The sequence below is a fragment of the Neophocaena asiaeorientalis genome, unplaced genomic scaffold (assembly GCF_003031525.2).
Source record: "Neophocaena asiaeorientalis asiaeorientalis breed wild unplaced genomic scaffold, Neophocaena_asiaeorientalis_V1.1 scaffold51, whole genome shotgun sequence".
NCBI lineage: Eukaryota > Metazoa > Chordata > Mammalia > Artiodactyla > Phocoenidae > Neophocaena > Neophocaena asiaeorientalis.
The window spans coordinates 685,488-697,724 of record NW_020173335.1 but is presented as its reverse complement, the minus strand read 5'-3'; the positions used below and the strand labels follow the sequence as shown (position 1 = coordinate 697,724).

The 12,237-nt window shown below is 48.6% G+C and overlaps 1 protein-coding gene across 1 annotated transcript in view; it reads left to right on the top strand.

Annotated features, from left to right (window-relative positions):
* MAST2 (microtubule associated serine/threonine kinase 2) overlaps nucleotides 1-12,237 on the top strand; it is a 173,095-nt gene that overhangs the window by 152,458 nt on the left and 8,400 nt on the right. The window contains exons 9-15 of the mRNA XM_024746162.1: nucleotides 906-1,115; nucleotides 5,445-5,546; nucleotides 7,819-7,951; nucleotides 8,797-8,858; nucleotides 9,147-9,232; nucleotides 9,647-9,855; nucleotides 10,755-10,893. Of these exons, the coding sequence (XP_024601930.1) occupies nucleotides 906-1,115; nucleotides 5,445-5,546; nucleotides 7,819-7,951; nucleotides 8,797-8,858; nucleotides 9,147-9,232; nucleotides 9,647-9,855; nucleotides 10,755-10,893 (941 nt within the window). The remainder of the gene's footprint in view (nucleotides 1-905; nucleotides 1,116-5,444; nucleotides 5,547-7,818; nucleotides 7,952-8,796; nucleotides 8,859-9,146; nucleotides 9,233-9,646; nucleotides 9,856-10,754; nucleotides 10,894-12,237) is intronic.

Here is a 12,237-nt window from a genome sequence, read left to right as displayed (position 1 = left end):
TATATATATATATGTGTATATATATATATATATATACACACACACACATATATATACATATACAAACACCCACTTAAACACACACTGAAAATCAGAAATCACCACCTGGTGGCAAAGGAAAGAAAGCCAAGCCCTAGATAGGCAGCTAGGAACTTGTTAGCTGATGTACATTTGTCGTTTTGACATTCCTGTGCAGTTAGGTCCCCAAGAGGCTTCTGAGCCAGACCTCATGCTGCTCTGCTGGGGATCCAGGTCCGTGAGCAGGCAGGTTCACACCTTCAATAAACACTCTCTGAACATCTGCTTAGCTCAGTTGGGCCCTAAGTTCAAGTAAGAGGATCCTGAGATAAATCAGACTCCCACTGACTTGAAGAAGTTCCCAGTCTGGAGAAAGATTTAGAAACCAGGAGTGTCCACACACCAAGTTTATACAGTTGGGAGGTCCAGTGGAAGCAGAGAGGAAAGGAAACCCTAGTTTTCCTGGAGGAATCAAAGACTTCCCAGAGGAAAGATGATGCTTGAACTGAGATTAGAAGGAGTAGTAGGAGTTTGCCAGGCAGGCTTGGCAGGTGAAAAAGCTACACACAGGGAACAGCATAAATGGACAGAGGCATGAGATAGCATGATAAAGGAACAACAGAACCTCAGTGTCCTTAGAGCAAGAGAATGTGCCGTTCAAGGAGTGGGGAGGTGGACAAGGCCAGGTGAGAGAGGGCCTTGACTGTCATGTTTTGACTTGACTTGACGGTGACCTTTCACGTCTCCAGTCATCAGGTTCCCCAAATGCAACATCAGGAAACCAGGATCACAGAGCCCATCCTTAGGCTCTGACAAGGCCTTTCAGGCTTAGCTCCGGCCGAGCTGGATCAGAAGGAAAGAGTCACTTGTCCTGCTTTGATTTGCAGGCCACCGCACAAATGGAAGAGCATCTAGCAGAGTTCATTTCCTCCAACACTCCAGACAACGTGTTGCCCTTGGCAGACGGAACCTTGAGCTTTATTCATCATCAGGTGATTGAGATGGCCCGAGACTGCCTGGATAAATCTCGGAGTGGCCTCATTACCTCACACTACTTCTATGAACTTCAAGAGAATTTAGAGAAGCTTCTGCAAGATGTGAGTGTCCTTGTTCTGCAACTCTGGTGAATCCGTATAGTAGTGGGTTTTAGTCCCAAGCTAAGATGAAGGCAGTCATGGTGTTCCCAGCCTGCTTGCCACCTCCCTGCTGGTATGCGGGACCCACCCCACATGTGCTGCTGCTGCTGGGCTTTGGTTCTTCCTCAGTCCCCTGCATTTCTCCGAGAAGCCTGTTCGGTGTCAGAACTCAGTGCTGTGATTCCTTTCCTTTTCTAATACCAATTACTCTTCCCGAGGCTCCAACGTTGGTAGTGTTCATAAATATTTGCCTAGGAGATTTGTAACCCAGAGCCAAAAAGAGGCCCTAGTGGCTGTAGTGGGCTCTCTTTTGGTAGACATACTGGTGTAAGCAGAACCTTGAGACTGCTTCTCCTCAGTCGAGGAAAAACAGACCCGAGGACTGCACTATGGGTTTATCCGTTTGCTGATATTCTGTTTGTATAGCAGAAGTTCTCCAGTGGGGACTGATGTGTTTAGAGACCTGATCCTCCCCAGTGTAAAAAGTCTCTGGGCAAAGTAATCCAGAGACCATTGAGTTCTTCTCGCTGCTTCGTGCTCCGCTCTTCGCTTTCCTCTCTGCCTCTCCGATAGGGTGATCGGACGCCTTCCCACTCAGACTACAGTTGCCCATATCACACCATTAGTACAGCTTAGGGGAGAGGAGATGTGCTGTCTCCTCGGGGCTCTTCATGTCACTAGAATATTTCCCAGTCCAGACCCCTGTTACCTCCAGACATGTGCCTTCATGCTTTTGTAGGACCAGCTGAGCTGAGAGCCCAGGCTAATGGGCTCAAACGACTCCGGTGTGTTAGTCCAGAAATTAGGAGCAAGAAGTTGTTTGTTTTTTAATTTAGGAAACAGTTGAATCTAGAGAAAGGATGACTAAAGATGGTCACAATTATTGCTGTCAAATAATGGGAGTTTTATCATATGTAATATGTGGCAGCTTCTCTATCCCCTAAAAGGCATACTAGCCCAGCGGACAAGAGTTACGGTGAGAAAGGTTTTGATTTAATAGATGAAAAAGTTCTTCCTTCTACAAAAATGTCTTTTTCTGATTTCAAAAGTAATACTTAAATTTAAACATTGCAGAAACATGAGTTTAAAAAGCTGAAGTCCCATGAAACATCACTGGCGCCTGTTTGTTTCTGTTCAAGAATAACTTTCTAACAGTTCTCCAACAATACGTAGGAATCAGGGATTGAGGCATCAGATAAATCAACTAGAGTGACTTCCAGGGTTGCTTGTACATCTAAGATGGATCTTCTGAAATGCTCAAGTCAGAGCTTTGCCCAAAACCTTCAGGCATTTCCCAGATGCGTTGCCCCTGGCAGTGGGAAGAGCACTGAACATGGAGCCAGTGCATTCATATGTTCTCTCATTTGCTAGGCCCTGGGAATGCAGAGAAGAAGTTCAGTGCCGGTTCTGGCTCAAGGAATTTGCTGTTGACTGGGGTTTACAGACCCATCAATATGTATTACAGTAAAAATAATAGCTGTCATTTATTGAAGTATACTGTATGCCAGACACCACACTGAGTGCTCTATATGAATTATCTCACTTTTGTTTATTATAGTAAGTGTGATTGATGAGCACTAAACAGAGATCAGTTCTGAGCACAGAGGAGGATGTGCTGACTCTGCATGGAGAGTTCAGGAAAAGCTGAGTCTCGATGAGTAGGTAGGAGTTCACTGGATCTAGAAAGCAGTATAAACAACCTTTCAGAGGTGTGGAGGAACTTGGTTCATTTCAGGAATTGCAGGTAAAGTAGTTTGGCATGACTAGAGTGAAGGATGTCTGCAGGGAAACCCTGGTAGATGAATTTGCTAGGCACTACATTGTCTAATTTAATCTTCATAACAACATTGTAAGGAAGGTATTATTATTATTCTCTAAATATGCAGATGAGGAAACCAAACCTTAAAAGGGCCAAGTTAGCCCAAGGTAACTCATTTCTGAGTAGCAGAGCTAGCACCCAAACCCAGGTTACTTATTCCAGAGCCTAAGATCGTACACTTTCAAATACTTAGTCAATAAGCATTGACATCTGCTATATAAGAGGCACCTGTGCTAGGCGACACAGCCTCTCTACTCACAAGGCCCTACAATGTACCTGTAGAGACAGACAATTAATTATAAAACAACATGCTAGTACCATGTGCTGCAAGCAAACAGCTAGGAAAACATAGAAAAAGTAGCTTGTTACTTGTTACTTGTTACTTGTTGAACTTGTTACTTCTTGTTCTTCGTGTGTGTGTGTCTGTGTGTGTGTGTGTGTGTGTCTGTGTGTGTGGGCAGGGGACTTAGATGAGGCTTCACAAAGTTGATATGTGAGCTGCGTGTTAAAAGAATGAACAAGATTTCATCAAGTGCCCAGCCTCTCTTTTCATTGCATAACCAGTTTTTTTTAATGGTCTTCATTTGCTTGTATTTCTTTCCTTACAACCTGTTCACTATTCAGTCTCTTGCCTTCTACTTTCCCTTCCCATTATTCCACTGAAACATTTCAGGCAAAAGTCACCAGAGAACTAACTGGCCGGTTGCCAAATGCTGTGACCTCTCTCAGTCCTCACCTTCCTTCACTGTCTACAGAGGTTTCCACAGTGAATACCTCTCTTTGATCTTTTCTCCCCCCCCCAGTTGTCATGACACTGTTCTCTCCAGTCTTGTGGTCTTGCTGCTCCTTCACAAGTTTTCTTAAATGCTGGTGTTTCGAGGGGCACCTTCCTGAGCATCCGTGCTCCTCATTCTCCTTTCTTCACTCTCTGATCGGCCCTGTCAGCTCCTGTGTCTTCAGTTGTCATCCATCTGCTAAAGGGCCTTTGATCCCCACTGTTCTTCTGAGCTCCGGCTCAGTGGCCCCAGCTGCTGATTGGATTCCTCCACTGTACTTTCCACATCGGTTAGTATTCTTCGTTGCAAGTGGTAGAGAACCAACTCAGAGCAGTTTATGCAGGAAAGGGAAACTAATTATAAAGATTGAAAGGGTGTCTTAGAGAATTGAAGACAAGAATGCAACCAGGCCTTAAAAAGGGACCAGAACCAGAAACGAGAGCCTGTGGAAAGCCCAGGAACCATTCGTCTTCCTTCTCTCAGCTCTGTTTCTCTCTCTTTGGTAGGTATGGTCATCCTTTTCACCCAAGAGCGAATTATACAGTTCTGTCATGCTGATATTAATGGTTGTCGTTCCACCCATTTTTAAGTTGCTAGGGGGAAAAAAAATGTAAAAGAAAAAGCGGGGTTGGGGGGACTTCACTGGTAGTCCAGTGGTTAAGACTCCCTGCTCCCAGTGCAGGGGGCATGGGTTCAATCCCTGGTCAGGGAACAAAGATCTTGCATGCTGCATGGTATGGCCAAAAATTAAAAAAAAATTTTAAAAAGTAAGTTCCTAGGAAAGTAGTCCACCCTGGTCAGCTATCGGAGGTGGGAGGGAAAATGCAGCCACACCATACAAATGTGGCTCCAGGAGTCAGAGCAGTTTCCAAGAAGAGAGAGTCTCTGGGGCTGAGCCAATGCCTACGAAAGTATCTAGTATAGGTACCTCAAACTTTCCAAGTCCAAAGCAGAACTTTTCCACCTACCTGCTTTCTCTTTAAAACCAAAGGGAATATGTTCTCTACCTATCCTCACCTAAACTGTATTTTTTTATACTGTCTATTTCATTTATGGGTTCAGTGGAATTTCCCTAAAATTGTCATTGTACTTCCCATCTGTTCCTGCCTCTTCCACCCCTCAGGGCTGCTCTGAGGTGGCCCAGTCTGTCCATTTCCCTCCATTCTTACTGCCTTGGCTTATTACGCCTTTTTCATCTGCATTGTTGCAGTAGCCTGCTGGTAGGTTTCCCTGCTTTTAGGCTTGCCCTCCTTGGTGCACCATCCACACTACAGCCAAAGAGATCTCTCTCAAATCCCTTCTGGTCACATCACTCTCCTGCTTTGAGAGGTCTTTCTATTCCTTACAGTCTGTCTGTGGTGGAAAGTGAGCATCAGTGAAGGCTCCATTGGGAGTTACCCCTTGATCTGGGGTCTGGAGGGTAAGTGAAGCCTGCTGGATGGAGCAGCAGGTAAAGCTGCGTGTCTTTGTGACATTCCTCGGCGTCATGTAGTGTTCCTCAGCTCATGTGGTTCCTGGTGAGCAGCCTGTCCCCCCTCATCACGGCCCACTGGCCCTCTCTAAGGTCTTCACTTTGCAGCACTCTCTGTACTACAAAGTGCTTCTCCCCAGAGTAGGCTCTGCCCAGCCCAGTCCTGCTTCACTCAGCCATGTTGGGCCGGTGGATTGCTTAAGTATCCTTTGTCTTCTCTACAGGCTCATGAGCGCTCAGAGAGTTCAGAAGTGGCTTTTGTGATGCAGCTGGTGAAAAAGCTGATGATTGTCATTGCCCGTCCTGCTCGTCTCCTGGAATGCCTGGTGAGTGGGCTCTCGGGAGGTTGGGGGGGGTGGGTGGCTGGAGGGGAGGGAACAGGCGCTGTAGAGGAAGTATTCTGCTAACAGCAGAACTGTGGGGGTACCTACTGCCATTTCTGCTGCTGAAATCCTTGTTTAAATATGACACACAAGCAAGTCCCTGTGAGGAAAAGTGGATGCTCCTGAGAAGTGTGGCAGGGAGGGGTGCTCGTCTGCCCAACCCACGCTGAGCAGGCCCCAGGTCAATGGGGACCCTGGGGGTGAGGAGCACAGGCCAGTTTCGTTTGTACAAGTTGAGTCCACCCTTCATTTGATCATTCAGTGACACTACTGAGTACCTGCGTCGTTCTAGACACTGGAGATACAGGCGCAAGTAAAGCAGAGTCCCTGATCCTACAATGCCTCCTCTGCAGTAGAGTTAGATTTCGTCTTTTAGTGCCTTAGGTATGAGGCGTGGAGACATGCAAATAATAATTATGATACTGGAAGAAGTTTGCAACCAAGGGACGTACAAGGTGCAACGGGGACATGGGGAAGGAAGTGCTCTAGTCCTCCTCGGGATGAACAGAGATAGACATTCAGTGAAGGCTCCCTGGGGAATGTGAAGCTTAGTCAGCTACTTGCAGGATAATTATGAGTTTGCCAGGGGAGAGCCATCAGAAAAGGCATTTGATGGAGTACAGGGTGTGTCTGAAGTGTTGGTGAGGGATAAACTGGGAGGTAGGCCACGACAGGACCATGGAGAGTGTTGGGTTCTTGGCTCCGGGGTTTGCATTTATCCTTAAGGCTACTTGGAGCCATCAGAAAGTTTAGGTAAGAATATGACATTGTCAGATTTACTTTTTTAAACTAATTTTATAGAGGTATAATTTACATACAATCAAATATATCCCATTTGAGTATACAGTTCAATGAGTTTTAACAAATATACACCTGTCTAATCACTGCCAGTTAAGATGGAAAACATTTCTCGCGTCTTAGAAAATTCCCTTGTGCTCCTTTGCAATCAGTCCCTTTCCCCTGCCCACCTTACCTCCCACTCCAGGCAACCACTTATCTGCTCTTTCACTATGGATAAGTTTGCCTTTTATACAGTTTCATATAAATTAAATCATATAGTATGTTCTGACTTCTTTCACTCAGCATAATTTTTTTTCACTCAGCATACATGTTATTGCATGTATCAGTAATTGGTTCCTATTTACTTCTGAGTAATACTCCATCAGATTTACTCATAAGAAAGATAACGCTGGCTGCAACATGGATAGTGAATTGGAAGAGAAGGCAGGATGAGCCAGGGACAGCCTTGCAGAGGCACTTAAAGCCGTTCATGTGACAGAGAGGAGCGCCCAGAACTAGGACAGTGGTGGGAGGACAGAGCAGAAGAGTTGGGTAGAGGCGGGTTTCTGAAGTAGACATTCTGACTAGACAGGGACTGAGGATGAAGAAGAAGGTAAAAGGACTTCCAGTCTGGGTTAGATTGTATCCACATAGGTAGTGGTAGAGTTCTCCAAACCCGTGAGACCAGAGGTAAAGAAAGCAGTGGAGGCTGGGGTCGTGGTGAACAGAGGCCTCTCCCTCAAGAACATGAAGTCCGTGGTTAAACAGGGGCTTGGAGTTAGGCCTGGGTTTGCGTGCTGATTTTCTCTTTCTTCCTACCTCTGTGGTCATGGTCAAGTCCGTGCATCTCTGTGAGCCTTGATTTCCTCACCAACACAGAGGTGTCTCCAGGGTTTAGCCCATACTGGCACTTAGTAGGCACTCAGTCAATGGGGCCTTCATTATTATGTGCTCCGGGCAGACAAGGACTTCTGTGCTGTGTCCACAAGGCTCTCCAGCCCCCAGCACACAGGGGTTTGCTCAGTAGATGTCTGAAGGCATGTGTGTGCACCGCCAGGGCTGTGAAGTGTGATTGAAGGTGTGCCAGGACTGCCCCTCTTCACTGGGTGTGGGAACACACCTGACAGTGCCGTGTCCGGCTGGCACAAGGCTTTGGACCAGGCGAATAGGCAGAGCTCTCTGGAAACCAAATGCTCTGGTTCTTATTGCTGTAAAGACAGCAAACGCTTAGGATGTCCAATCTGGAGGTGACCTGTAAGACAGCTTTGTCCCCATTGGTTCCTGAATCATGTTTCTTGGGATTCAGGGGTAGGGGTGTCCATCACAAAGAGGAAGTCTTCTTGTCATCCTACTCTGGGTATATGCCGTAAAACCAAAGAGACCAGCAGCCTGCTTTTGTAGCCCTCACCACTGACTACCTCTCTCCCCGGTACAGGAGTTTGACCCTGAAGAGTTCTACCACCTGTTAGAAGCAGCTGAGGGCCACGCCAGAGAGGGACAAGGGATTAAATGTGACATTCCCCGCTACATCGTTAGCCAACTGGGCCTCACACGGGATCCCCTAGAGGGTGAGCATGCGGCCTGGTGGCTGCACAGAGGCCACGCAGCCTACAAGCTCTAACAGCAGGGAAGCCACTTGGAGAAGAAGCTTAGTTGGACAGGGACACAGCACAGCATCAGAGGCCCCGAGGGCTCTAGGAAAAGCTCTGTGTTCTCTGTCATAAAACAGCCCCTCCTTCAGGCTTGTCCACATCTGCCTTATATAACCCAAGCTGGATTGCCTTGGGCCCACCCGCGTTGGATTTAGAGCCTAAGATCAAAAGGTCATCAGCCTTTTGATCTTAGGCCACAATCACATTTTCAAAAATGGTCACCTCCTCTGCATGCTTGCCTCTCCTGCTGCCACCTCGCAAGTCCTCCTGTGTCTTTGGGGTGGTCCCAGCTCAGGGCTTCAGAAGGTAATGCCATGCTCTGGGCCTTCACACTGAGCCCCTCCTGAACCATGGGCTTCCAAATCCCTAGTCTCTAGTCATCCCACTCCTGCCTTCCCTGCTTCCCAGCCTCATCTGGCAAAGCAGAGTCTTGACCAGTAGGATGGGGGCCAGCTATCAGACAGCCCAGCTTTGGGCCCTCTTTTCAGGCATTGTCCCAAGTTTGAGGGAAGCTTTGTAGAATTTGCCAGGCCTTTTGAATGGCACTGGACTTCTAGAAATAGGGGTGGCAATATTATTTGACAAACAAGTCTAAAAGCTGTGACTGCACTGAGGATAGAGCCACAGGACCGCCTCCCAGCCTGTTGCAGGAAGCATTAATGCCTTCCCTGCATGCATCTGTCGTGTGATATGAATGGACTGCTGAGATGTCTTGACATTGCCACGCACACTTTTCTCTTGTGTCCTTGCTTTGTTTCTAGAAATGGCCCAGTTGAGCAGCTATGACAGTCCTGACACTCCAGAGACAGATGATTCAGTCGAGGTAAAGACCCTGAGCTCCTGCCTCAATCCTGGCCCCGGGGCCCTGTGAGGCAAAGGGCTGTGAATTCTCTCTAAGAGACTGTCTGAAGGAGGGATGGCGGAGTGGCCATCCACTTGTGTGGAGTAAGTGATGGCTTACACTGTCTGAGAGGTCATTCAGTTCCTGGGGAAGAATGGGCAGGAGGCCATGGCAGGGCTAAGAGCTGAGCAGGTGCTGGGGCCACAGCTTCCCCCCAAATGTGAGCTCTGAGAAGCATTCCTCGCTCCTGCCTTTTCCCATGTCTTCCAGGGCCGTGGGGCATCTCTGACATCTAAAAAGACACCCTCTGAAGAGGACTTCGAGACCATTAAGCTCATCAGCAATGGCGCCTATGGGTAAAGGCAGGGGTTAGGGTGTGGCCGGGACTGGAGCTAAGTCAGCCCTGGGGCTCTTCCTTCCGGAAGTGAAAGATGCCTAATCCTCTGAGCACCAGATGCCTCAGGATGGACCTGTCCCTCCCTGAAGCCTCCAGGAGAGGCAAGAGCCCAGTTTCCTCTGATATCTGAGTGTGGTTCCTTTCCCAGGAAAGATTCCCTCTCCTTTTGGTGGCACTTCTCCTCTCACTGAGCTCTGAGGAGGGCTTGAGCTGTGTCCTCAGGACTTGGTATATCAGGAAATTGAAGAGCTCCCTGGGCAGGTGCTCAGATCCTTCTCATTGATAAGCACCCCCTGCTCCTTTGTTCTGTGCACTGATACCACCCAAGCTCAGGGGCTGAGGGCCGTGGGGTACGGATGGGCTTTGTTTCCAGGGCCGTATTCCTGGTGCGGCACAAGTCCACCCGGCAGCGCTTTGCCGTGAAGAAGATCAACAAGCAGAACCTGATCCTACGGAACCAGATCCAGCAGGCCTTTGTGGAGCGTGACATACTGACTTTTGCTGAGAACCCCTTTGTGGTCAGCATGTTCTGCTCCTTTGAGACCAAGCGCCACCTGTGCATGGTGATGGAGTATGTTGAAGGTACTGGGGAAAAGGTGGCCTGGCTTGGGGGCCACGGCATAATCTGAGACAGCCCTGAGCAGGGACCAGCAGCTCGTGTAGGCGTGAAGTTTCAGGGCCCAGCTTCCCAACCTCTCTTTGGCCTTGGTTTCTGCCTTAGGATCTCAGAGACCATTTGGCCATGGTGGGCACAAGGTGTCGTGTCCCTCCCAGGGAGAGGCTTCTGGAGCAGTAGCTGCCATGAGGCTGCCCATGTCAGGACAGGATGTATCAGCCCCACAGCTACAAAGCCTGCACAGCCTGGCAGACCTGCTGGCACCTGGCAGGAACAAAGCGGGTAGCAGAGCCACCAAAGCCCAGGGTCGGATGCTGGGAGGATTGCATCTGGGCCCTCAGAGGAGAGGAAAGCCACTGCCCTTGTGGATGGTTTTTGAAGGGGATGCCCCTTAGGACCCCACAAAATGCTCTGGGGCTGGTGTAGGAGAGCAGCATGGGGCACAGCTCTGGAGGGGGGCAGCCGCTTTGCCAGTGGCCTTCCCTCTCCCTTCGTCAGGGCTGCACACAGCTTCCAAAGATATTTACTCAAAAACTAAAGGAGAGCCAACAGGAAGGAAATAAATGGACAAATGCTGAAGTCTCATCCTAAGATAACTTAGTCCTGTCCCAACGAGTCAGCTTACAGGCCTAGAGGCCTGGGTTCCTTCCCTCTTTGTCCTGAACAATGGCCTTGACAGCCACTGGCCGACTCGTCTTACCTCCTGCTCCCCTCCACACTCTCCCACCCATGCCAGCAGCAGAGGGGTTAGAATCACAGTCTCTGGCACCAGGGTATTCTGTGACACTATCTCCTCTGGGGCCTCTGAGACCATCTAGAGCAGGGCACTGGACCCATTCTTCATGGTGGCCTGGGCTTGTTGCAGGAGGAGACTGTGCCACTCTGCTGAAGAACATCGGGGCCCTGCCTGTGGATATGGTGCGCCTGTACTTTGCGGAAACTGTGCTAGCCCTGGAGTACTTACACAACTATGGCATCGTGCACCGTGACCTCAAGCCTGACAAGTATGCCCACTCTCCAAGTCCCTTGTTTAGGGTGTCCCTCTTGGGTCTCTAGATAAATGAACGCAGACACAGCATGTTTGAATCTATCCCAAATGGCTGCTAGGAAACACTGCTCATGTGGGTGCCCATCTAGGCTTGGTACTCTAGCCCCTGACTACCCCAAATGCAAAGAACATTGCCAGCAAGGTCTGGCAGGGGCACCGTAAGGCTTTGGTGGCATCAAAGAATCACTGAGGAGCTCCACTCAAGAAACCAAGCAGGAACAAAAGAATCCACACATGTAGTAAATGGCTAAGCAAGTGTCCTGACATTTACTGACACCTACTGTGTGCCAACACTGTATTCTAGTCCCTGGCCTGTAGAGCTTAAATCTAGTGTGGGTGGCAGAAATACCTTTGTATAGGCTGCTGCTTAGAAGGTATTAGTCAGGTGGGCGAAGGTGGGAGCAGGTTTCTCAAGCTGGGGAGCGGGATTTGCAAAGGCACGCACAGGTGTGGGGACGGGTCCCGTTCAGGAACTACAAAGAGTACAGTATGGCTGAAGGTGAGATTGTTAGTTGGTCAGAGTAGTAAGAGAGGAAGCTAGAGAGAGGGGCAGGGATTGGATCATCAGGGGGCCTTTTGTTAAGTTTGGGTTTAATTTTAAAGGGTCCTAGAGAGTTTCTGAAGGGCCTGTTAACCACAGGGTGACAGAGCGTCACACTCAGACTCTGATTTAGGTTTAGGAAGATCACTGCCCATGGAAAGAGGTGATGAGACCATGGCAGTAGTCTAGGCCCAAAACAACAGTGCCCGCACTGGAACAGAGTCAGGATGGAGAAGAGAGGGATAGTGTTGGGAAGTGGAAAGGAAATGATAAGGCTGGGGTGAGAGAGCAGGAGTCTGGGATATCTTCCAGATTTCCACCTTGGTGCTGGTGGTGGTAAGCCTCTGTAGTGGAAAGCATCTTTGACATTAGACAGACCTATGTTCATAGAGCTCGTTAACTCTCTGAACTCCAGGTCTGTTAATTAAACCTCTCTGAGCCTCGTGTTCCTCCTCTTGGGGATAATAATACCTACCTTTGTTGTGTTAGTTACTCTGTAAGACCTTTCATGAGCCAGAATATTTTGATAAATAATTGCTAAAGCACTTATCACAGAGCTCAGTAGGTAACAGAAACTACTGCTTTTCACTGAGAAGAGGACCAGTTAAGAGGCATGACCTTGTTTTGGACAGGTTGAGTTCATGTGCCTGTAGGACATCTGGGCAGTTTTTAGGCATGGAGCTCATGAAAGAAGTCAGGGCCAAAAAAAAAAAAAAAAAAAAGAAGGGGCAAGAGAAAAAGATGGGGGAAAAAGGGGGG